Raw genomic sequence first — 27500 nt, 5'->3', positions numbered from 1 at the left:
GTAGAAATCAAACAAGAATAAAAATGAAATTAAGGGGCATTATTGTACAGTTTCATTACAGATTCCAGGGTGAAATAAAATGCCAAGACATTGAAAAATAAAATGCGTATTTGAATTTCTAGGGGTTGCTATATATATTTATATATTTGTTATCTATATATATTTTTATATAATATGTATATTTTATGTAAATAAATAAGTGTATTAGTGTATGTGTGTGTGTATATCTATCTATATATGTATGGAAATAGGGTGAAAAGATACAAGTAACTAATGAGGTCTATTAGGATATTTAAAAAATAAATCCTAAAATTATTAAGGATCAGGGCGCCTGGGTGGCTCAGTCGGTTAAGCGGCCGACTTCGGCTCAGGTCATGATCTCGCGGTCTGTGAGTTCGAGCCCCGCGTCGGGCTCTGTGCTGACAGCTCAGAGCCTGGAGCCTGTTTCAGATTCTGTGCCTCCCTCTCTCTGACCCTCCCCCGTTCATGCTTTGTCTCTCTCTGTCTCAAAAATAAATAAACATTTAAAAAATTTTTTAAAAAATAAAATAAAATAATTAAGGATCTATCTATGTATTAAAATGAATCAAGATGAACCTCAGAAAACAGTTTATCAGGTAAGATAAATGTTTCAAAGATAACATGCAACCAAATTTGTGCAAGATTGCTAGAACGTGAAACTCCCACTACGGCCAATTCTTAAAAATTTCCTTAAGACCTGTTTATAGGACTAAAAAAGTACAGAATTGGCAAACATGATCTTAAAAATGCCTGGAGACTTGTATGCTTTAAACATGGGCTTGAAATGGTAAATTAACCTCTCTGGGTTCAGGTCAGGTCCCATGGGAAGACAGAATAAACCATTATTTTTTTAAAGCAAAGTTAAAAATAACAAATACAACCAATGAGCTTTTATTTTTAACTGGGTGAGATACGTACAATTGGCTATAAATATCTTCAATGACTCAAAAATGTGATAATTGAAGAAACGATAATTTTGTTGCTGTCCATCATACGTGACAGTGAAAAAGTAAAATATGGCTGTAAAGACCAATTTTATTTCCTTCCTCACTATGACAATGCACTACCATTTATAGTTAGCTGTCAAGTTCAAATTTACATAGTCTCCTGTTTGTTTCTGATTTTTTAATGTATTTATTTAAATGCAAGGTGGAGCATCTGGGTGGCTCAGTCAGTTAAGCATCCAACTTCAGCTCAGGTCATGATCTCGCAGTCCCTGGGTTTGAGCCCCGCATCTGGCTCCGTGCTGACAGCTAGAAGCCTGGGGCTTGCTTCGGATTCTGTCTCTCCCTCTCTTCTAACCCCTCCCCACTCACACTCTGTCTCTCTCAAAAATAAATAAACATGGGCCCTAATCCAATAGGACTCCTGTCCTTCTAAGAAGAGGAAGACATACCAAGGATGCTCTCAAAATGGGGGATGGGGCAGGGAGGGCAGAGCCAGATAAAGACACAGAGAAAAGTCAGCCATCAGCAAGACAAGGAGACAAGTCTCAGGAGAAACCAAATCTCTGGCTTTTTTTTTTCTTTTTTGAATTTTAGAGACAGAGTGCGCACATAGGAGCAGGGGGGAGGCAGAGAGAAGAGAAAGAATCCTAAGCAGACTCCATACTCAGCAGAGCCCAATATAGAGTTTGACATGGGGCTCAATCCCATGACCATGAGATCATGTCCTGAGCCAAAATCAAGAGCTGAATGCTCAACTGACCGAGCCACCTAGGCGCCCCTGGAGGAACCAAATCTGACAACACTTTAATTTGGACTTCCAGCCTCCAGAACTGGGAGAATAAATTTCTGTTGTTTCCAGCTATCCAGTTGGTGGTATTCTGTCATGGTGGCCATAGCCAACTAATACGCCATCTCCTGAGAAAGAATACCAGAGGAGCTTCAGAGTTCTAGAAAACAAGACTGATTGCATTGCAAAGGTGGGCCGTGAAAGCAAAAGGAAAGTTTCAGAAAAGCTAGCTTATAAATAAAGATAAAACTCAAATGGAACCAAGATTTATAATGCTTTTCAGCATAGAGGTCAGGTTAAGGTACCTCTCAGTACAGCACAAATTATGATATATGTCCAAAAAGCAAAGGAAAGCAGCAATTTAAGACACTGGGATAATTAAGTAGCAGACAAAAAGACAAAAAAAAAAAAAAAAAAAAAAAAAAAAAATATATATATATATATATATATATATATATATATATATATATGAGTGAAAAAGCGATGTGAAGGGGGAACAGTTTCTAGGCCAGGGGTAGGAAAGGGAAAAGGGCAAAAGAAACTTCTTTAAAAGAGCACAACACTTTGCAATCAGGAAAATTTCCAAATGCAGATACTTTTTACTTTGGTTCAGTGATCTACGGAATATAATCCCCGTGATACAGCAAACTGAAGAAAGTCTGGGTTCTACTGGTTAAACATCTGCATTCTATCTCCACCATCGTATTTGCAAACAGAAGGGAGTTTATTCAAGAGATTAATAGTGGTAGTAGAAGTAGCTGTGGTAATAACAGTCATTACTTTTATTATTTAAAATAGTATTATTATAAAAGTTTATAGGGCCAACGTGACTGCAATATATTATTTGATCTTCAAAACACTAGGAAAGCAGTAGGACCTCACTCTCTCTTAACTGTTTCCATGTTTTTGAAGATAAAGAAATTCTGTGATTCATCCATCCTCAAACAGTTAATAACTGGATATGGAAGGACTAGATCCCCCCGTCTTCTGACTCCCAGTTCTGGGTGCTTTTTGTCTGAAAACACACGCGCATACGCACCCAAATCTCTTCCACCTCTACGACGCCACTTCTATGTTTATTATACTCGTCAGCACACGTGGCGTCAGGGAGAAGCGCGTGCACATCCCCAGGCTATCCCTCACACCAGGGTGAAGTGAATGTCTAACTTGTCTTCTGCATCTGCTATTAGTCCAGAATCAAGAGACGTTCCAGCAAAAACATGTACTTACACTTTTTAGAATAAGACGAACATTTATGAAAATAACTGTGCTAATTACAAATTTAAAATCAGGTAATTATAGAAAAATCAAGAAACAAGAAAATAAACAAAAGTGTAAACTACACAGCTTTTTTTTTTTTTTTAATTTGAGAGACAGAGAGCACACGCAAGTGAGGGAGAAGAGCAGAGAGAGAGGGAGAGAGAGAGTCTTAAGCAGGCTCCACATTCAGCGCAGAGCCCAGCCGAGGGCTTGATCCCACAACCCTGAGATCACAACCTGAGCCAAAATCAAGAGTCAGACGTTCAACTGACTGAGCCACCCAGGCGCCCCTCTGCCATGCAATTTTTTTAAGCCTAGACTTCAGTCACCCACTTCCCTTTCACAGGTTTTTCATTTCAATCTTCAAATTTATTTGATTTTCCTTTCGTTTCATTTTTTGTAGCAAGCAAAAAGCAAACACTGTGTTATCCTTTAAAAGATGAAAGTAAGGCCAAATTCAACATTCAACAAATATTTATTTACTACAAACTGTGTGCAAGGCGTGGTTTATAAAACTGGAAACATCTCAAAGCTGGTTTATTTCTTCTACTGATCTTAGAACACAATCATACATTCACAGATGTGACATGGTGCCGATCAGTTAACCAAACCACATTTAGGCCAGATCTAGGGTGGCAATTTTAGGAACATCAAGTTCTGGAGCCCACCAGCCACATACTGTCTCTCACCGCTCTAAGTCTATCGCATCTCTTCAGCTGCATACAGATCTCACTGACAGGTTTTTATATCTAGAGACAGCTGACACAAGATCAGAACTGAGTAACAGGTTTTTTTGTCTATTATTTAATTTATTATTTAATCTATTTGGGTTATTGTTAAATAACCCAAAATTATCTGGCAAGTATTTAACAGGTGCTTAAACTCTCACGGCACTCCTTGGGTAACAAGACCAACAAAAAGACACCTCCATCCCACAAAGAACCACCCATCTAAAATCAATGAAAATGCTAGCCAAACAAATCTGAGAAGGTATGATCACATGGGCATAATGTAACACAACACTAGTTTTACTACTATATTCCCAAAATTTGCAACAGTGAGGCAAAAGCAGCGACTCATGGGTAGTGAGTTAACCAACACAATTTCTTGAAGGTACACTGGCAATAATATTTCGCATAATTTTTGCCTGAGCAATTCTACTTGGAGAAATTTACCCCAAGGAAGCAATGCTGGATAATACTGTAATAGGAAAGGAAATAACACTGGATATGTGTTAATTTGCTAACAAGGATATTCAAAGCATTCTCCACAGTAGTGAAACATTCTGAGCTATTTATTTGGAAGGCAAAGTCTCAAATGGTGAACTACCATGAAAGTATGCAATGACAAAACATCCATGATACGTTTAAGAAGAAACGTAAGGCAGCTTAGAAAAACAGGAGTTACAATATGACATCACTTCTGTTACCTTCCCCCATGTACCAAAATATTTACAACGGTTTTTTGGGAGCAGTGGGATTTTGGCAATTTTCATCTTCTTCATTTTGTTTAGCTGCTTTTCTCTAATTTTGTCTACAGTGCACATTACTTTTGAAATTAGAGTAAAACATTTATCACTACTGTGTGCCTCTGACTATCCTTTTACCCATAGATATTCTCAAATAGTAGGAAGAGGGTACGGGTGAGGGGATGATAGAACATAGAAAAGCAGAGCAGGCTACGAGAAAGAATCGACTACAGACAAAGGAAGAGAAGCAAGCAGAGGCAGACTCTAGAGAGGCTCAGGGACAGGCTGGTGCTCAGGAACCAATTCCCCTTATCGAGGGCCTGAGGGGCCACTAGAAGTGGGCAGAGAAGGTGGCCCGTGTCATGGCTGCTGCTGACTCCAGATCCCTGCAGCATTTGAAGTTTCACGGGTAGGGGAAACTGGCAGCTCTCTGGACCTCCTCAGGGACCCCCAAGCTACATACCGCTGAGCCCTCTCCCCACCACGCTACGATACATGTCTCCCAATCTTCTGATTCTCTTAGCTTCTTGATTAATTTATTTGCCCTTTCAAAATGTCCTCTAATTCATTACAGCCTTCCTGGAATTGCTGTCTGGCTTCTCGACATGTGATATCAGATGTCCCATAAACAACAGGACTATTATATTAAAACCGTGAATTAGATCCGAGCATCCTATTTCTCCCTAAGCCTATTAACTTGATGTTCTACAGGTTGAATCTCATTTAATTTGCCATTTACAGGATAACCTTTCCAGGTGTATCTTTCAAGTCCTTCCTGCTGTTCTGGATATCTCTTAATATCTGTATGTTGGGGAAAATCATCAGAATGAGGTAAGAAAATTAATCCTGTTTTTCTCCTAATGGGAAAAACTGGAGAGGATGAGCACACAGTGCAATCAAGTCAAGACTGGGCCAACACCCTGAAGAGGGCTGCCTTCCTGACTGAAGACTGACTAGCCAGCTGCTCACAGAGAAAAGCAAAGGATATTTCTCTGAAATGAGAAGATTGAGTGATCAAAAGGATCAGTTAAGGCAATTTCCTATTCTTCAGCATTTTGCCATTCGTTATGCAGTCAAAGGTGTTATGTCTCTATGCACAGAATTGTCACCATACGGTACCGGAATCAGCAGATCATATTACCAATGATTTTTAGGAGAGGAAAATTCAAAACGATACTTCTCTGTTATCTATACACACATGCAGAAAAGCAAGAAATTCTATGGGGGCGGGAGGGGGGGGGGGCACACTTATATAACACAGCAAGGCCAGGCATGTTGTCAATAAGAGTAAATTAAAAAATCACTTTGCCACTTTTATAACCTCTCAGTTTTATACTGTGTTAGAATGATATATGTTAAATACATCAAGATAACGCTAGTCAGTCATGAAAAATGCCTAAGACAAATTTAAATGACCACCATAATAAAGAATTTGATCTTTTCTTTTTTGTATTCTCCCTAGGCTTATGTCAGTAAACTAGAATAAACATGTTATTAAAAGAGAATCAATAGAAGGCTTTAAAATATACAGTACCACAAAAGGTCAAGCCCTGGTATCGATTTTAATATAACATTTTTTGTGCAGCTTCCCAAAGGGTTCTTTTCTAATATTGTTCTTCATTTTTCTCTCACTTTGCTCCCTGACTGGTGAATTTGTTGTTCTTGTCTGCAAAAAGCTGTCTAAAGCTGGGTTTGCTGAGTGTGTGTCATTCCTATGACAAGCTGCTGGAAATGAAAAAACAAAAAACAAAAAAGTCAACCAAAAAAAAAAAAAAAATTAAAGGTAGTGGGAGGATAGACAAGAAAGCATGAAGCACAAGACAACATTCAAATAGCAAAGAGTACAGAAATGCTGAAACTCAGAACAATTTGCCATCGTGGACCCTCCTGGGCTTTTATCTCCCCGGGGGCCTTGCATGGACACCGAATCCTTGAAGCCAGGAAGGCTGAGGAAACCTTCCTGGTCTCTTGGGATTCAACAACAAGAAGAAGAAAAAACGATCTCAAAAAACCAGGTAAAGGACACAAATTTTCAAAATACAAATCCATGTGACCCCAGGCTCCTCTTGAACTTAAAGCACCAAATGTTCAAAGGAAAACTGGAACACCTTCAACAGGATTCGAGGGGACTAATGAGAGGCGTGCGGCTGGAGCCACAGACTTCCTGATTTCTGTCCCAACATTCAAGGTTCACAGACTGAGATAAAACACACTCAGTCATAGAAGTATGAGTGTGTGACACAGTGTGTATTTTAGATGTAGTTCAAATTTTTCGTAGGTTTTTAGTTGCCAACAAAAATAGTCCAGAGACCAAACCATAGTCTCCTAACTGTCAGTCTTTCACTTCTAGACAATGCTGACTAAGCAACTGTCTCAGGACAGGATAGAAAAATACATCATTTTTTGCCTAAGTCACATGAAACCAAAAAAAATGCTGCCTCTGCAGTTAAACCTGCGAGCCAGTTACACCTACTAGAGGGGAAGACATGAACCACAGTTGTTTCCTGAGGCCCAAGAAAGCTGAAGAGGAACAGCTGGGAAAGAGGTGTAAGGGGGAAAGAGAGCTGGATTCGAATCCTGATGCTGCCTTTTGTCAGTAACACAGCCTAGGGCAAGGGACTCAGCCTCTCCGAGTGGCGTTCCAACTGTAAATCAAACCTGTGAGGAGCAGAGCTACCCATCCATTTGCTCCCAGTTTGGCAGGGGGGGGCGCCCAGCCTTGAATCCTGAGGAACTGTGAGGGGTATCATCCTACAGGCTGCCATACAGGCTAAGGAAGGGTGGTCAGAAGGCTCCTGCGGGAGTGCGGAGCTAAGGTACACAAATACAGCAGCATGGCACCCAGTAAACAGGAAGCAATCATTAAGTGAGAGCTGCTGTTGTCACATGATAATTCTCCTGCCTCTTTTCCCTTCTGGACAAATTCTATCCCATTCTAATCCTATCTAGCCATAACCATAAAATATCATTTTAATTTGGTAATGCGTTCTTGTTGACACTTACTATATATATATATATATATATATATATATATATATATATATATACGAGTTCTGCCCTCCTATTCCAGTGGAAGAGACCGTCAATCAACAGCCAAAGTGCAATGAAGAAACAAAGTAGAGAAAAAGATAACCAGAGTGAGAGGACAGGAAAGAAAAAATATTTAGGTAAAATAATCAGGGAAAGCCTCTCTGTAGGGCTGGAAAGAACACCAAATAGTAAAGAGGAAGCCAGCCATGCAAAAATGGAATACAAGTACTGTAGGCAAAGAGCTGTAGGCGCAAACAGGTTTGCAGCTGATGCCACTGAAATGTCCAATGAGAAGGTGGTAAGAGATGAGGCATGAGCATATTCATATACAAAAGGCATCAGAGGACTAGAAGGTCATGGAAAGATCCGGACTTTATGCTAAATCTAATGAAAATCCAGTCGAAAATTTTAAGCAAATGTTTATTTGCTTAAATTTGCTCCCATGATTCAAAATACATCTTTAGGGGCACCCGGCTAGCTGGGTGAGTAGAGCATCCGACTCCTGATCCAAGGTCATGAGTTCAAGCCCCACGGTGGGTACAGACATTACTTAAAAAAATAAATTTTTAAAGCACACTAATACTGCTTTGTGAAGAGAACATGGAGACCAGGGTGGCTCTCTGGAGGAGACTTTGTAATTGTACAAATGAGAAATGATAAAGACTTAGACCAGGGTTTCTCAACCTTAGCACTGATGACATTTGGACTGAATAATTGTATGTTGTTGGAGGCTGTTCTATGCATCATAGGATATTTACCAGCATCCCTGGCCACCACCCACTCCCTAGACACCAGGACCACCCTCTTCGTTGTGACAACTGTAAAGGTCTCCAGCCATGGCCAAATGCCCCAGGGGTGGGGGCGAGAGGAAACCATCCCCCAACTGAAAACCGCTAGCTTAGACTAAGTAGGGATAGAAATAGTGAGGGACAATGGATTTGCAATACATTTGAAAAGCAGGAACGACAGGGCTAATTAATTAGAAGGGGGAAAAGAGAGACATAAAGGCAAGAAGAAGGGAGCAAGAATAATCAGTAATCAAAATTCTAATATTACCCTCAATTTTTGTTATGCTAACATGTAAGTTTTCAGTAGTTTCAGGAAAGTGCTTTCTATGTCAAACCTACCTGGAGGTGTACAAATAACTTATGTTACAGAAACTCACTTGGACAATAGTTTGGGCTCTTTTTCTTTAAGTCTATAAAAACCAAATTGTATGGTTGACAGGTATATTCATAAAGAAATACATAATTCCCAACATTTTATAGCAAAATTTACTGAAATATTAATTTTCATCCACTATTTGACAGTATTCTGACAGTTTTATTTCAAAATACAGTCATGTGAATTAAAAAAAATACCAAAAAAAATCCCTTTACTTATGAATTCTTTTCAAAACTAAATTCCTTATTTATTGAGCTCAACAATCAATGGAAAAATTGTACTGAAATCTGAAAAACATAAAACTTCAGTAAACCACATCAAAAGAGCCTCAGACAGAACATTCAGACTAATATATAATCGGTAACATCACTGTTGGACCAGAAAATAATTTAGCCTCTGAGACACAGTCAAGTAGAGTGGTGATCAGTATGATTTCAGATTCCAGACTGTTTGTGTTCAAATCCCAATTTCTCTATTTTCTGGGCATGTGACTGTAAGCAAGTGAATCTCTGTGTGTTTCAGATACTTCATCTGCAAAGTGAGTGTACCAGCAGAAGAGAACTTCCTTCACAGCACTGCTGTGAAGGATTAAATGATCAATCCGTGCAAAGTGCTTGCACCAGTGCTCGGCACAAAGGAAGGGTTCAAAAACTATCGGCTGTTACTATTATTACTTATTATTACATATTATTACTGTGACTATTACTTTTCCTACGTAGAGTCTTCTTAAATGGCGTGTATTATCAGATCTAAAGTCTACCTGTAAGATCTGTATAAATGGCACACATGGGAAGAGGCCCACAATATAAGATTGGGAAGGGAAAAAAAGCAAGTTATACAACATTACTTCAATCTCATTTTGTTTAAAACACAAACCATGTAAAACACTGTTAAGAATATATTTCTCCCTGGGTATGAATGTGTGAATGGTTTTCTACGGGGAAACAGCAGAGTAAGGGAGAGAGGGGGAAAGATGATTAACTTTTTGTTCTTCTATATTATCTGAATTTCTTCAATAGGTATTTCGTGTGTGTGTGTGTGTGTGTGTGTGTGTGTGTGTGTGTGTGTGTATTTTTTTTACAAATAAACATCCGTGTTTTCAGTAGTTTGAGGAATGACCTAAGTCAAACCTACCAGGCTCTGTAGCAATAATAAAGATTGCAGACACTGCTGGGTAATGGTTTTTAAAAGGTGAAAGATTTATATGAAGAGAAACCAGAGTATGGGCAATGGTCTTTAAATTAATTGACATTTCCCATATTAAATTAGTGGTCTCAGTTGCCTTTTTTTTTTGGTTTTGTTTTGATTTTGTTTGCTTTTAATCCATCATCCTATTGTACTTATAGCAAAATTGTAATTTATGGGTTTTTAAGGAATTCTTGTTCTAATCTAATCACCATTCGTCAAATGGCACCGGGAGATAAGGAATTTAAGCAATCCATTCTAAGAAGCTGTGAAGGAACTTAAATTTAAATCATTAATTGAAACATTAATGGTTAATAAACTATTTTTATACTTTATACTTGATGTCAAAAAGCACACTAAAATCATTTTAATGGGATAACTTCGAAAACCAGTTCAAGTGAAATAGTTTGAGTGTGAAGGTGCTACACAGTATATGCGTAGGGAAGCAGCTGTCAACCGTATATGATAAATTGCTCCACACACATCTTACCTGCACATTACTCAACGCAGGAATTCTATATTCTAGTTCCAAAGGCACATTGCCCTAACAGCTAATTTTCTTAACTGATTTAAAAACACAGAAGTTTGTCAACTAAATGTGATACCTTATCAAATTACTTTGACTATTACAGAAAAGACAAATAATAACAAACGCTACACACCAAAAATCCAACACATGAAGCAACACAACCGATAAAAATACTAGAATGACTGTAAGTCTCCTAAAAAAAACAAAGAAAAAGCCCAAGAATGAATATAAAAGTAGAAATGCAAAATGATTTCCACTCCACAGTCATTTATTTAAGTAAATCCTACACCTCTTTATTACTTCTGGAACAATGGCAGGGCCCAGGTGGCTCCACTGAACTCAACAGAACACTGCTGAGCACACGTGTGCCTCAGTGACCAGAAGCTGACACTCATCTCTAAAGTTCAGGAGGCAGAGGACCACCTGCTGCCACGTGCGGAGCCACCACACTGAGCAGTTAAGAAAAATGTCCCAATCTTAAGCTAATAAGGAATTTACATTGCCTCCATCACTTAAAATATGTACACAAATGAGCATTTAATAATTAAGTTACAGCCTACATAAATAAAGAATATTAACTTTAAACACAAATTCTCAAAAGATTTTGGTCCTAAAATAAAGGAAGTTGTAAAAAAATAAATAAAATAAAGTTGCCCAGATCTAATAACCAGGAGCACACCTACGGAGGTCCTTTTTGAAGCGATCTTTTATCTACTATGATTCAGAGGTGAAAATCCAAGTAAATGCTTGCTACTCCTCCCCACAATGATAAATGAAAAACTTTAAGGGAAGGACTCCCTGTACACACGGGAAGGTAGTACTGTGGGACGGTAAAGGGCATGGACTCCATTGACTTGGGTTTGAATCCCAGATCCACCGCTTACTAGATACAGGCCTGGGCAAGCTCCTTTACCTCTCATGTTTCTTATTTATAAAGTGGGGGTAACAGAGGTGCTGAGAGGATGAATGACTTAAAATACATAAAGTGCTCAGAACAGCACTGAACACACAACAAATACAAGGCAACACCACCTACAATTTTTTTTTTTTAATTTTCTCATTTTAGTTGGGCAAATGGGTCCTGAACTGGAAATGGTTTTCATAACAGATAATATGTGACCCCAGAGTGTATATCCTATGTGTGTCTGTCATGTATAAACTGTGAAGAAAGTTTCCAAAGACAAACCATATCCACTTCTGGATAAGAATAGGATATGAAAGAATATGGGTTGTCTCAGCAAAATACTTACTAGAAACTTAACATGAGCCACTAGCTTTTTAACAGTTTTCACCAACCAGGAAAGGAAGGGAGAGGGGTTATTACTTAAACATCAAAATGTGTCAATGTTTGGAAATATTATAATGCTGAGAAAAAACTTTACATCTGATTTACAACCATGTTGCCCACACTCCTTTTCAGCTTGAGACTCTACTGGCAAAGCTGTTAAAGTCAGAAGAAGAAAGAAGGGCCCCTGTCCGTGTATTTTTCCAGTTTCCAAAGGGAACTGCCATAGAAGGATCTCACATTCTTCTACACTCTTCCCAACACAGCATTCATTACCAGCAGGATCAGCAGATGTCTTCCAGAAGGGCCAGGACTGCGTGCTCAGCCAGGGTAAGGCCCAGCCTACGTGGACCACCGTCCATAAATACTAACTTCTGGACTCAAGGAAATGGACATCAGGCCACTGCCCACTCACCTTCTAGAACAGAAACAAAACCACATCCATCCAAGAAATGCCGTTTGGACAAGACAAGTACATTCCTCACACAGAAAGTGTCCAAATTGGAGAGAAAATTATCCTGACCCCAGGTTTCTCAAACTAAGCCCTAATTAGCATCAGGGCCTATGAAGATGATTCCCAGGTCTCTAGGAAGGGAAAAGAGGGAGGAAAAGGCTGACAGAGCTCTACAACCCTAGTCCTAGCCCTAACCAGATGGCACTTTATATTGGAGTCCCATGTCGAGCTTCCTTTGAATCAATGTTTTACAGGATGATGAGAGTCAATATGATTCTATCACCTCAGCAATCGGCAGTGTGGGGCTGAGGGGCTGTCCAATTCAAGTCCTGGTTCGGCTGCTGACTAAGAAGCTTCACATATGTCTACTTCAGTCATATGTTTCTATGAAACAGTGATAAACTATTAATGCTACTGTCACTATTATGGAAGGAATGATAAATGATTCACAGAGCACATTACCACCCCCTCCCATCCCCGGATTGTACTGGGCAATGCAGAAACAGCAACAAGAACCACTACAACCACAGAACACGCAGAAACCAATTCGTAGAAACTTCCAAATGCAGAAAACCAATTTTGGCACAAATAACTTCAAACACTATGCTTCACGAGAGAAAACTCTGTAATTACTATCAGAAGATACACGTGAACAAGAAGTGGTTGAACATCACTGCTGTTAATACAATCAGTAAAAAAGTTACAGATTTCTACGGCATGCTTGACTGATTCTGGTTTTCCAGACTTAATATTCCTACCATGTAGAAAGAGCTTCTTAAACAGGATTCGGGGTGGGCTTCTCCAACAACGTAGCATTGATAGGAAAGAAAAATGGCTTTGGAAAAAGAAGAGATTTAAATAAAACACAGACTCAATAATCCAACCTTCTATAATGACTGGTTATAGAATGGAGTAGATTCTATTAAAAAGAGAAAAGTGTCACTTGAAGAGAAAAAGATGAAAGCAGCAGATGGTGAGAGATTCCAATAACCAGTACATACAAAGCACTTCCAGTCATGTTCCCCAGAAAAGTACTGGGTGGCTAAACGTGATCTTCCTACTGCACTGAGAACGGGTTAGGTCTTTATCTACTTTTAAACAAATGTAATAGAAAAGGGATGGGTATAAAACAACAGCAATGCAGTATGCATTTTAAAAAAAAAAAAAAGGCTTCAATAAGAAAATAAATCTATTATATTAGGGCTTTTAATACCACAGAAAGAGCTCTTAAATGTCAGCGAGTATAAAGGAGTAGTTTGCAGATAATGCCAACAAACTGTCCACTACCATTAGCAAGCCAGACACAGAAGTACATTCGCATCACAGCAGAGTGATACACATTACACCCGGATATCAGAGGAGTGTCACCGAAGAATGATAACTCAAATTTCATCAATCACCTTATTTGCAAATATTTATAAATCAGAAGTTAAAATTCATTTGCCTGTGACAGTTGAGTGCCTTGAGAAAATACTGACTGCTAAGTGATCTTTTAAAGTCACTTAAAAACTACACTTTTAAGGGGTGCCTGCACAGCTCAGCCAGTTGAGGGTCTGACTTCAGCTCAGGTCATGATCTCACAGCTTATGGGTTCGAGCCCCACCTCGGGCTCTGTGCTGACAGCTCAGAGCCTGAAGCCTGCTTCAGATTCTGGATCTCCCTGTCTCTCAGTCCCTCCCCTACTCGCGGATGTGCTCTCGCTCACTCTCTGTCTCTCAAAAATAAACATTAAAAACAGTAAAATAAAAAACTGCGCTTTTATGATGAGTACGGTTATCCATGGTACTTCTTGCCTGAAAACTGTTTTTTTTTTTTTAAGTACTATACACCTAGAGATTACACACAGGCTGAAGGTATGTAATTTCATAACTGTGTGATTTGTGTCTACAATTGGAAAATGGTGTTTCACACTACACTAACTTAAAACAAAGATTTATAAGACAAGTATCTATAGTCTCTAGTTAAAGTCTGATTTTTATTTTTTATTAATATTTTAATGTTTATTTATTTATTTTGAGAGAGAGAGGTAGAGAGTGAGCGGGGTAAAGGCAGAGAGAGGGAGGGAGACAGAGAATCCCAAGCAGGGTCCGTGCCAAAGCCTGATGCAGGGCCCAAACCCACGAACCATGGGGTCATGACTCATGGTCAAGAGCTGGATGCTTAACCAACTGAGCCACCCAGGCGCCCCAACGTCTGATTTTTAAAGGCATAATTTGTTTTTATTTTTAACAAAACATAGAATATATATGTATATGTTATAGAACAGGCCGTCCTTGCTAGAAGACTGTCAGGATTTTCCAGGCCCAGTGATTCAACTCAACAATTTCTGTGAGAGCTCACTACATGAAAGGCATCACGCTACGTAACTTCTGACAGGTTTTTTTTTTTTTTTTTTTAACGTTTATTTATTTTTGGGACAGAGAGAGATAGAGCATGAACGGGGGAGGGGCAGAAAGAGAGGGAGACACAGAATCGGAAACAGGCTCCAGGCTCTGAGCCATCAGCCCAGAGCCCGACGCGGGGCTCGAACTCACGGACCGCGAGATCGTGACCTGAGCTGAAGTCGGACGCCTAACCGACTGAGCCACCCAGGTGCCCCTCTGACAGGTATTTTCAGTGGGACGCTAACCCACAATACCCTGTTTTTCTCCAGTGGACTCTTTCCTCCTTCCCTTCCCAGTTTTTTCCTGCAAGGGCAGAAAACATCTAATAATAAAGCTGAAATGAATTATGATACATAATGAGTTTAAACAGAAGATACCATCACTGTGAATTTCACTTTTACGATAAGAAACTAAATGCACAAATAAGCTTATTTAAGCCCTTGTTTGCTGACATAAGCCCTTACTTGATGCTCTAAATTGAAAACTGAATGGACTGTGCTCTACTCTAACTTACCCAGATACTGATAAAATTTATGACTAATTTATTAACCAAACTAATTATTTTAAGTCTCACAAATGTAAGGTAATTTTCCAAGTAATTAAAAATGAGGTGAAATTTCAACTGATGTCCATCAAAAACAGCAGGTAAGTCATCTTGGCTAATGCTCGGTTAGTTACAACATCGCGTAGCTATTCCCTTCCTGGTTTCTTGAAGAAAGGTTATTAAAACTGAAACACCTGCACTTGCCTTTACAGGTAAAGAGGTGAAATTCAAATGCCAAAGGTCAGAGGTCAGAAGTAGTTCCATTTTTCTTGCTGCCAGAGACTGACTCTTGGAGGTGGGGTGCAAAAGACCACATATTGTGGCATATTGTGTCCCTGCTACATTGGCCTACTACGGTTACAACACAGTACGGTCAGCCATAATCCAAAACAGGCAATAAAGAATAACAGCAAAAACAGACTGCTGACACGGGCATTCAATTTACTCTTGACTCCCAATGCACCAAACAACCGTTCCATCCATGAGATGTGGTGGTAAGCAAAACTAGGATTCCAAATTAGACCCATCAATTGTAGTGTACTACTACTAGGTCAGTGATTTGGGGGGTGTCATCTTGTCAACTAAGCAAATAACTAAAGATTTTCATAAAAGAGAATCGGATCTAAAATTAACTGAATTGAGCTTCCACATGCAAATGTTTTCTGAGATACGATGAGAATACAACACATACAGTCATGGGGCTTACAATCAGCTGCATTGTCACTGGTCTTAATGAAGACCTTTTCCTACAAAGCAACTTTTAATTAGGCTACGTCTGCTGGTTAGATTTCAGACAGTGGAGATTTAAAGGAAAAGAGTTCAGGTGAATTTTCAATGGCCAGTCCAAACATTTCTGAACCGGATCTAACGGCGTGTGGCACTGCCAGGCAGAGATGCCGTCCAAGGCCTTCCGAGCAGGTAGGACAGGAGGCAGACCCTCAGGAAGTCCTTTCGGACCTGACAGATGTCATGGCCTGGAGCGTGTGTGGACTGTACCGGAGAATGCAGCTCCAGGACTGTGATGTGCCGTGTTTTCTCCCGCCTGAAAGCATCTCACAACTGCTGTCTGCCACGCGGCAGTCCTGCACGGTTGTCACGGCCTGCGCGTAGCATCAAAACTTGCACAACTGGCAGCAGCAGCCTGGAAAAACCCCAGGAATGACAACGGAGCAAACTTGTAAGGAAGGAATGCTGCGTTGCCAAGGTGTTGATAGCACAGAATATGGGATCCCATATGGAAAAGCAAGAACATCAAGACCCTGAGTCAAAGAGCGAGTCAGAGGAATCAGACCCAGTATGAACAAGGACATATTGGGCCAGATCATTCTTTGTGTGGGGTGGGGGGGTTTACCCCATGCATTACAGGATTTTTAGCCAGCACCTCTGGCCTCACCTGCTAGATGGCAATAATGACAAGCTGTGACAGTCAAAAATGTCTCCAGACATTGTCTTATGGCCCCTGGGGACCAAAACCTCCCTCACTTGAGAACACTACCTTAACCTGTTTATTTTGCTTACATTTTCCTTTTTCATGAATACACAAAGTAATAGGTTTTTTAAAAATTCAAAGTAAATCTTAATGAGCTCTTTCAATAAAATTTCTAAGAGATAAACTACTGTGCTATAATTTGCAGCAGTTTTTTTCTTAGTGGTACATCAAATGCTTCTTAAATCGATGACATCTTCAATTCAATGAAATTTAGCCACCCACCATTCTTTCCCCTTTGTTGTGAAACCTTCATCCTGATTTCCTTTGGGAGAATTACTTCTACCCTGCTGTGTACAGTTTCAGTAGTACTCAGTTCTTCCCTACCTAGTAGTTCTCTCATCTTCCTTTTGATTCTCTTGAGCTATCCAATATGCTTCTAAAAATTTCCTCGCTTCCTAAGTTACCCAGAGTTCAGTTTCAGTCTTTCAACCAAAAAACCTAACTGAAACAAAAGTCCTTCTTTAAGCTAACCTGATGGAAGACATTTTGGATTACTTCGCTGCCACAAAGTTCATCAGCTTATTAAAAATGTTACTGGTGGGGCACCTGGGTGGCTCAATGGGTTGAATGTCCAACTTCGGCTCAGGTCATGATCTCGCGGTTCCTGAGTTCAAGCTCCGTGTCAGGCTCTGTGCTGACAGCTCAGAGCCTGGAGCCTGCTTCAGATCCTGTGTCTCCCTCTCTCTCTGCCCCTCCCCCCGCTCGCACTCTGTCTCTCACTCTCACTCACACACTCTCTCTCTCTCTCTCTCTCTCTCAAAAAGAAACATTAAGAAAAAAAATTTTTAAAAGAAAAAAAATATTACTGCTTCCCTTACCATTTGCCACATAGGCAGCATGAATGGATTATAGATGAAGCCAGAATTGTTGAAACAGTGTGATGGGCTTTTGGGATTCATTGTACTTATCTCTGATTTTCAGTGTGCTTTAAAATGTCCATAATAAGAAGGTAAAACAAGGATAACAAATACTCTGTAGAGAAAAATAACAAAATCTAAATGATTTCCAAAGTCCTTTTTGCACAAATTTGATTCCTTACACATACGTGTACCTACGTGCCAACCTTAAGTGCTTGGGAAACTACCTGCAGTTATGTGTGCATCTGGACAGCAAGGGGAAACAATGAAGCAGCATTACAAGTGACGGGACAATGGCACAAGGAACCATTCTCTGAAACTGCTTACCAGGGTTTACTCAATTAAGGCAACAGATACAATAATGTACAAATGCCTCGTGACTCCAAAAAGTTGCTTTTAAAAGACTATGCATAAAACTTTCTTAATGCTTCTTCTAAAGTTTCTTCTCCAGTAGAAAAAAGAAAGAAAAAAAAAAAAAATAGCTATTGATTCTTCCAAGAACTACCATACAGATGAACACACACTTTTTGCCGAGATCTGACAGCTGGAAATTTTCATTCTGAAGAAGGCTTCAGACAAAATATTTTTGTAAAGAAAAAATAATAAAAAGGTTGTACTACCCTCCGCTCTCCTTAAAGGTGACAGAAAATAAATTCTTTATCAATAGTCATTTGTCCAGTTACAGCAAAGCTGCCAACCCCAGTCCACAAGAGATAAGAGATTGGCTCTCACTGGTACCTTTTACTCATCCCATTTGCCCTTTACCCTTTCACAGACCAAGGCAGAGCAAATGGGAGTTGAATAATGAAGGGGGGGAGAAAACACACGAAAACAAAAACAAGACACCACAGTGAGAGTTATTGTAACTGAAAGCCTGTACCATATGTGGAGAAAAGACAAAAGTCCTATGTGAAATATAATAAGCAAAGTAAATATCAGAGTCTAACCAAAAAAAAAAGCCTTATTAAAATAAAATTCAATTAAAAATAATAAAATTTCAAAGACAAGAAATTCTACCATAACATATCGATTTTCTTTGCTTCTTAATGAAAGTGGTCTGAAATCTTTTGAATATTTAAACTCCACTCTCTAATTATATACTCCACCAACCTAACCCAATTAAGTAATTATAAAGTGTTGCGTAGGAAACTATTGAAATACACAGAAAACCCTTTTAGCAGTACTAATTACATCTTGATTTTTTTTAAACCCTAAGCCCTGAGCCTTCCCTATTTCCTGAGAAAATGGTGGTCTTAATCTTAAAACTTATGTCCTATTCCATACATTTCAAGTAAATTAGAGGTAGCTCAGCACATTGTCAAAGGGAAAGAAATATTAGGGAACATTTTTCAAACTCCTCAGTTTAGAGATAAAAATCTTTAAGGCCCAGCGAGGTTAAATTATATGTTGAAGGTCCGGTGGTCAGTGAGGACTAGAATCCAATTCGAAGATTCTTTACATTGAGCTCTCTCAAACAAAATAGTTAAGCAGTCCAAAATAAGAACAAATACATACTAGGCATCTACACATGGTAGGCATGTGCCTAGTATTCACAGTAGAAAGATATTCACATGATTATATAATACACTGTGCTACATGCAAATTTCAGAAGGAGCACAGATGGAACACTTGACTCTATTTTGGATTAGAATGTATTCATATATTTTTATGAATAAGTACATACTTTAAATCTTTAAAAGTAGTATTTTTTACCACAAAAAATTATGCTGTTTGGAACGTTGCTTTTTATCAATTTATGGCTTTTCCACATCTATCTGAATCAGCACAGGAGGATCTACTTGACTGTCTAGTACTCCATTGTAGGCATGTATCCTAAGTCATTCATCCTGTCCCCATAATGGGCATGTGGATTGCTTCCTGTTCTCTACTATTACAAAAACACTTCAGTGAACATTCTTTCAGCTGTTAGCAGTAGTAACAATGACAATAATTGTACAGGTGTACAAAAGAATAAAATGTTCAAGAGTGGTTATCTCCATAGAACAGAGTTATGGAGGATTTTGATTCTTCAACCTTATATATTTCTGCAATGTCTCCGCTCTTTTAAGTGAGCACATTACTAATTAGTCCTATCTGTTAATATGAGCACTATGTAAAACATGTAACATTCACTAGCAGCTACAATACCGTAAACCTTAACACCCACAGTAGAATACACAATTTACAATCGCAAACCATTTGCTGAGAGAAACTAGCCTCAGAAATGCTTGGAGAATCCTCAAGAAATACTTCTCACATACCGAGAAACTGTACAATAATCACGCAGCTAAGAACCACACGAGAGATACAGCTGTCACAATCAAGTGTGGGAAGAGAGTAAGGGAGGGTTTGAACAAGCACCATCCAAAACTAGAAAATGGCCACGTTCATATGTTCAACACATTCTGCAGCCCAGACACAAATATGAGTCTTATTACAATCACTCCTCACCAAAAATATTTCATAATTATGACAAAAGTCCACCAAAATCTCTCTCAGGTATCACAAAACTCACCGTTTCTGATTTTCAGACTCTTTCTTGGCTTGCTCCAACGCCAGCTCCTCAGCCACTCTTCTTTTCAATTCTTCATCAGAAACTAGGATCAATAGAGTGGAAGGAGAGAAAATCAATGATTTCTTAAAAACAAAAGCAAGACAATACTCCAGAAAAACAAAGCAAAGACTAGATCTTAGTGGGCAAAGTTCTGCCAGCTGGTCAGCATCTCCTTGGAACTACCTAAGCACTGTAGAAAAGACCAATTAGTGCACTTCAGGAGTAATTTAATCAAAAGTTCCCTGGTGACCTAGAAATTTCCACACCTGCCAAAACGTATAATAAACTCAAGTAGCTGCTTACTGCCCAGTGGGGACCGAACCATTAAGTACAAATTCTTTAGGATGATGTCCTATCATTAAAGTGTGACCATCACGTAGAAGAGGAGGAGAGGCTGGAAGGAAGGGACTTCGGAGAGGAAGAGGAAGAGGACATCAAAACATTCTCACTTTGATAATTAAACACTTTAAAGAACCACTTACGACAGGAAGAAAATCATTTGTATTTACAACCATTTTTCCATGATTTGTGAAAAAGGACATTTACAATTTATGAAAATTTTATTTTTCTTTTAACTTCTTTATTAAGTTTGTTGCATAAAAGATATACATTCTCATACTGACAAGTCTTGCCATGAACAAAAGCAACACAAGGCAACAGCAAGATGTGCTTCACATATAAACAATCGTGTGGTAAGAATGAGAAATCTGGCCCTGCACAACAAAAATATTAGGAAGCAAAATGTGAATAATCCCTGCATTCAGAATACACCCAAATGTGTGCACAAAGACAGTGCACCCATAACACAGCTCACTTAAATTCCTGTTTATGATGCATAATTCCTTAATCATCCACTTGTGCAAGAAGAATGAACATGAAGAAACATGAAATCCAAATTGCATTTATTTTCACAACATCAATGCTATACTCAAAATAGTAACTTCATTGAATCTAAAGGTTAAATGTTTCAAAGTGAAAGGCAATCTAAAATTTTTTAACCCTATGAAAGGGTCTGCGAGAACAGGTGGCTTATTTTTCTGCTTGCAAGGAGACTAGGTCTCAGCCTGCGCTAAGTGGCATGAGCAACAAAGGACAACAAATACTATTGAGAGTAATGCCCAGACATATCAAAATCTCGACTTGAACCACGTTCTTTCTACTTCTATAGCAAGTCTATTAAACAACCAGTGTAATAGAAGCTTCTGCCTCATGCGACAGAATCACTAACTTAACTATACATCTATCAGAAATTTCCAAACCCCATTTCCAAAACAATTTTGGTACACCTATTAAGTACCGTAGGTCACTTAGAAAACCAGAAATAAAACATACAACCAGTCTTTGCAATAAAAGTTTTTCATAACATATAAACAATGTTCAGATACAAATTCTGAACTAAATGTTTTTTCTAAATATGATTTATGTAATCAAGGCTTTCTTAAACAAAGACAGGTCTTAGATGTATGATCTGTACAAACTTACAGTAGTGTATATTCCAAATAGAGATTTTCCTCCTATTATGATATGACAATGTAACTCTTTTCTGAGTGAAGACATATGTTAAGGCTTAAGGTGTAAACAACTCTGGAAGGCAAACAACTTAGTAAAGAAATAACCAGTCATCTAAAAATGTGTATCATCTCATAATAGGCCCCTGAATTTTCAAATTTACATGTGAGAATACATTTACATCTTAAATTTCTAGGAAAGGCACAGGCTTTATATAAAAAAAGCAGCAAAATTTTAAACCCACCAATTTATTGAAAAAGCCATTACTTTTATTAGAAACAAATAATGCTTCTCAAAATGTTGGCAACAGGTCAGAGTATAGACATATGTTTCATACAGTGTATTTCTCCCTTTAATTATATTCCAGAAGGAGGTGGAATACCTCCTTGGGGTGGGAAGCAGAAGTATTTGGTGGATTGTGTGAACTGGTCTCCTTGTACACAAACCATGCATTTCCTCCCCAAAGTATCATATTCAGAAAGCCAAAGATCACAGACACATTTAGGGATCCGATACTAGTTACAGAGCCAAAATAACATGTCACTTCTTGATGGTCACAAGGCTGAAGTTCCTTGACAATACTGTGACCAGTAGCTACTTTAATATCTGTAAGAGCTTTAGCCCAGGCTGAAGTGCTCGCCAACCACAGAAAAGTGGCAACGAGTAACAATGAAGCCAATCATGGGAAGGTTTCGACTATCCCAACACAGGTTCATATAACCAACATAGAGCAGAAGGGCAGCTGAGCAGTACAGGAAGACAAAGACTGCAAATGTAACGCAGAATTGTGCAGAAGAAGAGTAATCTCCAATAAGGACATAATTTTTCCAATTTACATCACACACGTTTGCATCTGGAATTGCCTCAAATAATGCTTCATTCAACCTGAATGGATAGGCAAAAAAGCAGCTGTAATCGTTTTATTTTCATTAACTTTAGGACAAGTCACTTGAATTTCTGTTTTGCCCTTAAAACCTCCACAGGTGGCAAAAGCAAAGATAGAAGCAATCCACTCGAGGACCTTGATGAGGCTGAGTAGCTCCTTGAGCAGGCTGAGGTTGAGCTGGAAGGAGGACATCCTCTGAGGGAAGGGGGGAGAGAGCAAAAATGTTAAAGCCGTATTTTTGGAAACTATGTCATCCACATCAAGTGCCAACAATTGGAGAGAGATGTAAAAAAAAAAAAAAATGCTGAGAACACAGCTGGAGCTTTCTAAATACCTGGTGACTTGATTTGAAACATCTGGTGTTTCCAATTGGAAGATGTTGTACGATATGTTTTGTAAAGATTCTTACAGCTATGATAGCAAATCAAATAGACAAATCTGACATACTTCTTAAGAGCCTTCATAAGAAATATGTAGAGAGCATTTCCTCTTTACTAGAAATCCACTACCCAAAATCATGACCAAGAAAGCACCACAAAAATTGGGGGGAATCTAGGGATACCTACAGGAACTAAGAAGTATTTCAAATGGTAGAGGCTATTAGGTGGGAAATGAGGTGGGACCGTCTCTCCCGTGCAACAACACTTTGATGATCTCCACGCTTATCAGCACCTTGCCTCAGCGCATATGCAAAAAAAGTGAATTACAACAGGACATAGAAAGCCTTTTTAAAATTTAGCTGACACTGGACAATAACAAAGAAGATATGGGAAAGGTCATAAGGATGTGTTCTCTTTTTTTTTTAATTTTTTAATGTTTATTTATTTTTTGAAAGGGAGATAAGAGTGTGAGCAGGGGAGAGGCAGAGAGAAAGGGAGACACAGAATCTGAGCGGTCAGCACAGAGCCTGATGTGGGGCTTGAACCAAGGAGCCATGAGATCATGACCTGAGCCGAAGTCAGACGCTTAACTGACTGAGCCACCCAGGCGCCCCTGTGTTCTGTAAGTTGTAGATTATCAGGAAACAACAAGAGCATCAGAGGACATCATCAAGAAGGTGAAAAGACAACTGACAGAATGAGAAAAAATACTGACAAATCATATAGCTGATTAGAGACTTGTATCCAGAATACACAAACAAAAAGACAACAAAATTAAAAATGGGCAAGGGATAGAAATAGGCATTTCTCTAAAACAGATCATACAAATGGCCAATAAGCATATGAAAAGTGACTGAAGGGCATTCATCATCAGGGAAAGGCAAATCAAAACAATGATACACCAATTCAAACACAGTATAATCAAAAAGACAAACATTAACAAGTGTTGCTGAGAACATGAAGAAATTTACGGCACTATTATTGACAATATCCCAAAAGTGAAAACAATCTAAATGCCTATCCACTGATGAATGTACAAATAAAATGTATATCCATCTCAATAAAGCTTTAGAAAGAAAAAAGAAAATAATACAAAAAAAGAAGAATGGACAACGAATTAGGGAAAGGGTAAACACTAGTTGAGTCTAATCCCAGCTTGGCCATCAACAATCTGGAGGACCTAGGGGAAGTTACCAGCCTCTCTGGACAGTTTGCCTCAAAAAGTTGTCCTCAAATGGATGTTCTCCAGGGTCCCTTTCAACTATATACTATGCTGCCCTTTGGCTTCTCTCCTCCTTCACCGTCCATAGGATGAGAAAGATGTAAGTCTAGGCTTTGAAAAGGTCACATAAAATCAAGAAAAGAACTAGAACAGAGAATTCTGTCTATATTCAGGCAAATCTTAAAATTCTTTTAGTATTAAAGGTTTAAAACAATGCAAACACCAACAAGAGAAATTAGACAGTAATAGAGGTCAACGAAGAGTCTAAACAGAATAGTCCCTGTTTTTCCATTAGCTAGACTTTGTATCGGTCAAATAACCTACCCGAGGTTCGACTTCCTCAACCAAAAACAGGACCCGCTGGGTTACACGGGTGTCAAGTGGCTATGAAGTTCGAGGCTATGCACTCCACAAGGCGATGATTTTCACATTGTCAGCTACTTCTCATAAACAAGCAAAACAACATCACACTACATTGTTTCAAGTTGCTCACAGCTGGTAGCTCTAATTAGTAGCAAAAATTGAAACAAGTATTTAATCGGATTAGTGCTGCCCAAACTATACCCTTAAGTTTCACATACCAGTTAGAATCCACACACAGGCTGATGTGTAGTCACACCGCTTCCCCCGGATTTTTTTTTTTTTTTTTTTTGGGGGGACAGAGAGAGACAGAGCATGAACGGGGGAGGGGCAGAGAGAGAGGGAGACACAGAATCGGAAACAGGCTCCAGGCTCCGAGCCATCAGCCCAGAGCCCGACGCGGGGCTCGAACTCACGGACTGCGAGATCGTGTGACCTGGCTGAAGTCGGACGCTGAACCGGCTGCGCCACCCAGGCGCCCCTCCCCCCCGGATTTTTTCAAATTACCACAGCAACATTTCTCTCAGGCAAAATGCAATCAAATTCTCAACCACAATTCAACTGAATTTCATTCAACCAATTAAAACTAAGCTTCAGTGAGACGTCAGCATCCCAGGTCTGAGGATACAGCAATGGGATCTGTTTCCTAAGTCTCCGTATCTTCCACAGCGTGCTTTATGCCTCTTACATATAGGGGCTTCCTACCACGGGAAAAGCCAAAGTCTGCAGAGAGCTTCTTACAATCATGTGATACACCTAAACTGGAACAGTAAGGACTCCATTACCAAATGGCAACGAGCTGGGTGGCTGGGAAGGCAGCCATGCAGAAGAGATTGCAGAGAAAGAAATGTAGCCTCAAGGCTTGTCCTCTTTCTCTATACTATCCTGCCTATCAGGTCAACCCCACCACCGGCCAGGGGTGAGGTGAGAAAGAGATGGAGGTAACTGGTGATGTCATCCAGGCAGGCCACAAGGGAAAGAGGTGGGAGTGAAATTACCAGCAATGCAAAGGGCCAGGATCTCCTAGAGGTCACTGAAGAAGACATGCCCAAGGGACCAACTAGCTGACATCACTTATGGTCAGGAAAGACACCAACGCACAGCTGTCTTTCTAATGCCCCAGCCAGTTCTTAAAAAAAGAAAAAACAAAATGCAATGTTGGGTCTCACATCCAAGGTCACAGCTGAAAAAGTAATTACCTTAGCTACAAGTGAGAATTTAAAATAACCAAAGATAAAACATGACCTAGCATAAAGAGTTTAAAATCTAAAATAGCAAATCTAAGCCAGGCAGGAAAATAAACCAGTGTAGTAATGGGTTTTGAGCAAATCTAAGTTTCATGTTATTTGTTTTTAAATCAATAGAATACAGAAAGCAACAATATACTTCTTCTGAGGGGTCTGGTCCAAAGCACAGAAGGGAAAAACATATACCATTTGGAGACCACTATTTAAAATGGCCTTTCTGAAAACACTCTTTTCAGCTCTCAGGATCTGAACATTTTCTCAAATAAAACCGTTATTAAATTAAAAGGTCAGAGTTTCAGGATGGACTACTTTAAGAGAAGCACAAGAAAGGCCAACCTTGCCTATTAGCACAGTGAGTTTCCAAGCAGATCTTTAGGGACGGGAAAAGTTTGTGAAATGAGAAAAAGTGAAAAAGAGAAATGCTCAAGCCATATAAATCAGATTTGCCATGGAAATCTGCAAACCTATTTCAAGCTCAGTAAGTATGGTTCCACAGCTTTTACATACATACGACACTTTCCTTTTAAAATGTGTTAAGACAAAAGGGTATTTTCTTCACATACTTGAATGCTTTGCTTTTAAAAATCTTCTCAAAAAACATGTTAATGTCTTCCTCAGTGGCAAATTGTGTCTTAATGAACACAAATACTGGCATTTTCTCAATTAGTTATAGATGATACAACACTGACCAAAGAACATGTGAGAAAAAGTCAAGTATTGCAATGGCTTGGATATAGCAAATCTGGCCCTAAATCCTTTATTTAAAACTATTATTGAAAATAATAGGGGCACCTGGGTGGCTCAGTTAGTTGAGCATCTGACTTCAGCTCAGGTCATGATCTCACAGTTTGTGGGTTCGAGCCCCACGTCAGGCTCTGTGCTGACAGCTCAGAGCTCGGAGCCTGGAGCCTGCTTCGGATTCTGTCTCTCTCTCTCTCTCTCTCTCTCTCTCTCTGCCCCTCCCCCACTCATGCTCTGTCTCTCTCTGTCTCTCAAAAATAAATAAAAATGTGAAAAAAAATTTTTAAGACTTTAAATTAAAAAAAAAGAAAAAGAAAATAATAAATACTTGTATGGTTGAAAGCTGCTCACAATTCCTAACAAATCTGTACTTGTTTTGAGTAAACAACATTCTAAACACATGTTTTCATTAGTCCACTAATTCTTTACTGACTGCCTAGCAATCTTTTACTCCTCTTGGCCACATTCTAAATTTCTAAGAATTTAAATTATTTTTGTCTTAAATCTTATTTATTTATTTTGAGGGGTTGCAGGGAGGGGCAGAGAGAGAGAAGACAGAGAATCCCAAGCAGGCTCCACACTCAGCGCAGAGCCCAATGTGGGGCTTGATTCTCACAAACCGTGAGATCATGACCTGAGTCAAAATCAAGAGTCAGACGCTTAGCCAGATGAGCCACCCAGGCACCCCTGAGAATTTAAAGTCTAAAGAAATTCTGAGAATCTAAGTTTCTCATTTGGGTTCAGGATCAAATAAGAAACTCCAAGATTCCTACCTTGTTCTAGATCCTAGTGTTCTTAGGAATAGAATACCATGGTCTTAATACTCAGAGGAAGTGTAGCATCAATTCATTATGCCTCACTTGCTTCTATGTGATATGACTTGTGTCTAAATCCTGTTTTCAGAAACTGGTTAAGCTAGAAGGAGACCGGGAAGGAAGGGGTGAAGAGAGAGACTCACTATACTCAAGACAGTTCCTTGAGTGGAAAACAGAAATGACTCCAAAAGATGGAAGAATTTTATGAATGCCTCACATGTATGAAAACACAAAAACTTGAAACTACAACGATGATTCAAGATTTACATGGATTCCCTGAACCTCAAGGGACGTATCAATGTCCCCTGTAACATTTTCCGCCTATGACTTTCCTTTTCCCTTCATCTTCTTTGCAACATCCTTACACTATAATTCCCTCCCC

General features: G+C 39.2%; 1 protein-coding gene and 1 pseudogene across 3 annotated transcripts in view; both read right to left on the bottom strand.

The window, feature by feature from the left end:
* Positions 1 to 27500, bottom strand: part of CHCHD3 (coiled-coil-helix-coiled-coil-helix domain containing 3) — a 288454-nt gene that overhangs the window by 207074 nt on the left and 53880 nt on the right. For all 3 annotated transcript variants that reach the window (XM_058724244.1, XM_058724246.1, XM_058724245.1), the window contains exon 3: positions 19920 to 20001. In XM_058724244.1, coding sequence (XP_058580227.1) covers positions 19920 to 20001 — 82 coding nt within the window. The remainder of the gene's footprint in view (positions 1 to 19919; positions 20002 to 27500) is intronic.
* LOC131508969 (synaptophysin-like protein 1) lies at positions 20517 to 22710 on the bottom strand (annotated as a pseudogene).

This window comes from Neofelis nebulosa, chromosome 4, assembly GCF_028018385.1.
Source record: "Neofelis nebulosa isolate mNeoNeb1 chromosome 4, mNeoNeb1.pri, whole genome shotgun sequence".
NCBI lineage: Eukaryota > Metazoa > Chordata > Mammalia > Carnivora > Felidae > Neofelis > Neofelis nebulosa.
The sequence above is the reverse complement of the archived record's forward strand: the minus strand, read 5'-3'. Positions and strand labels throughout refer to the sequence as shown.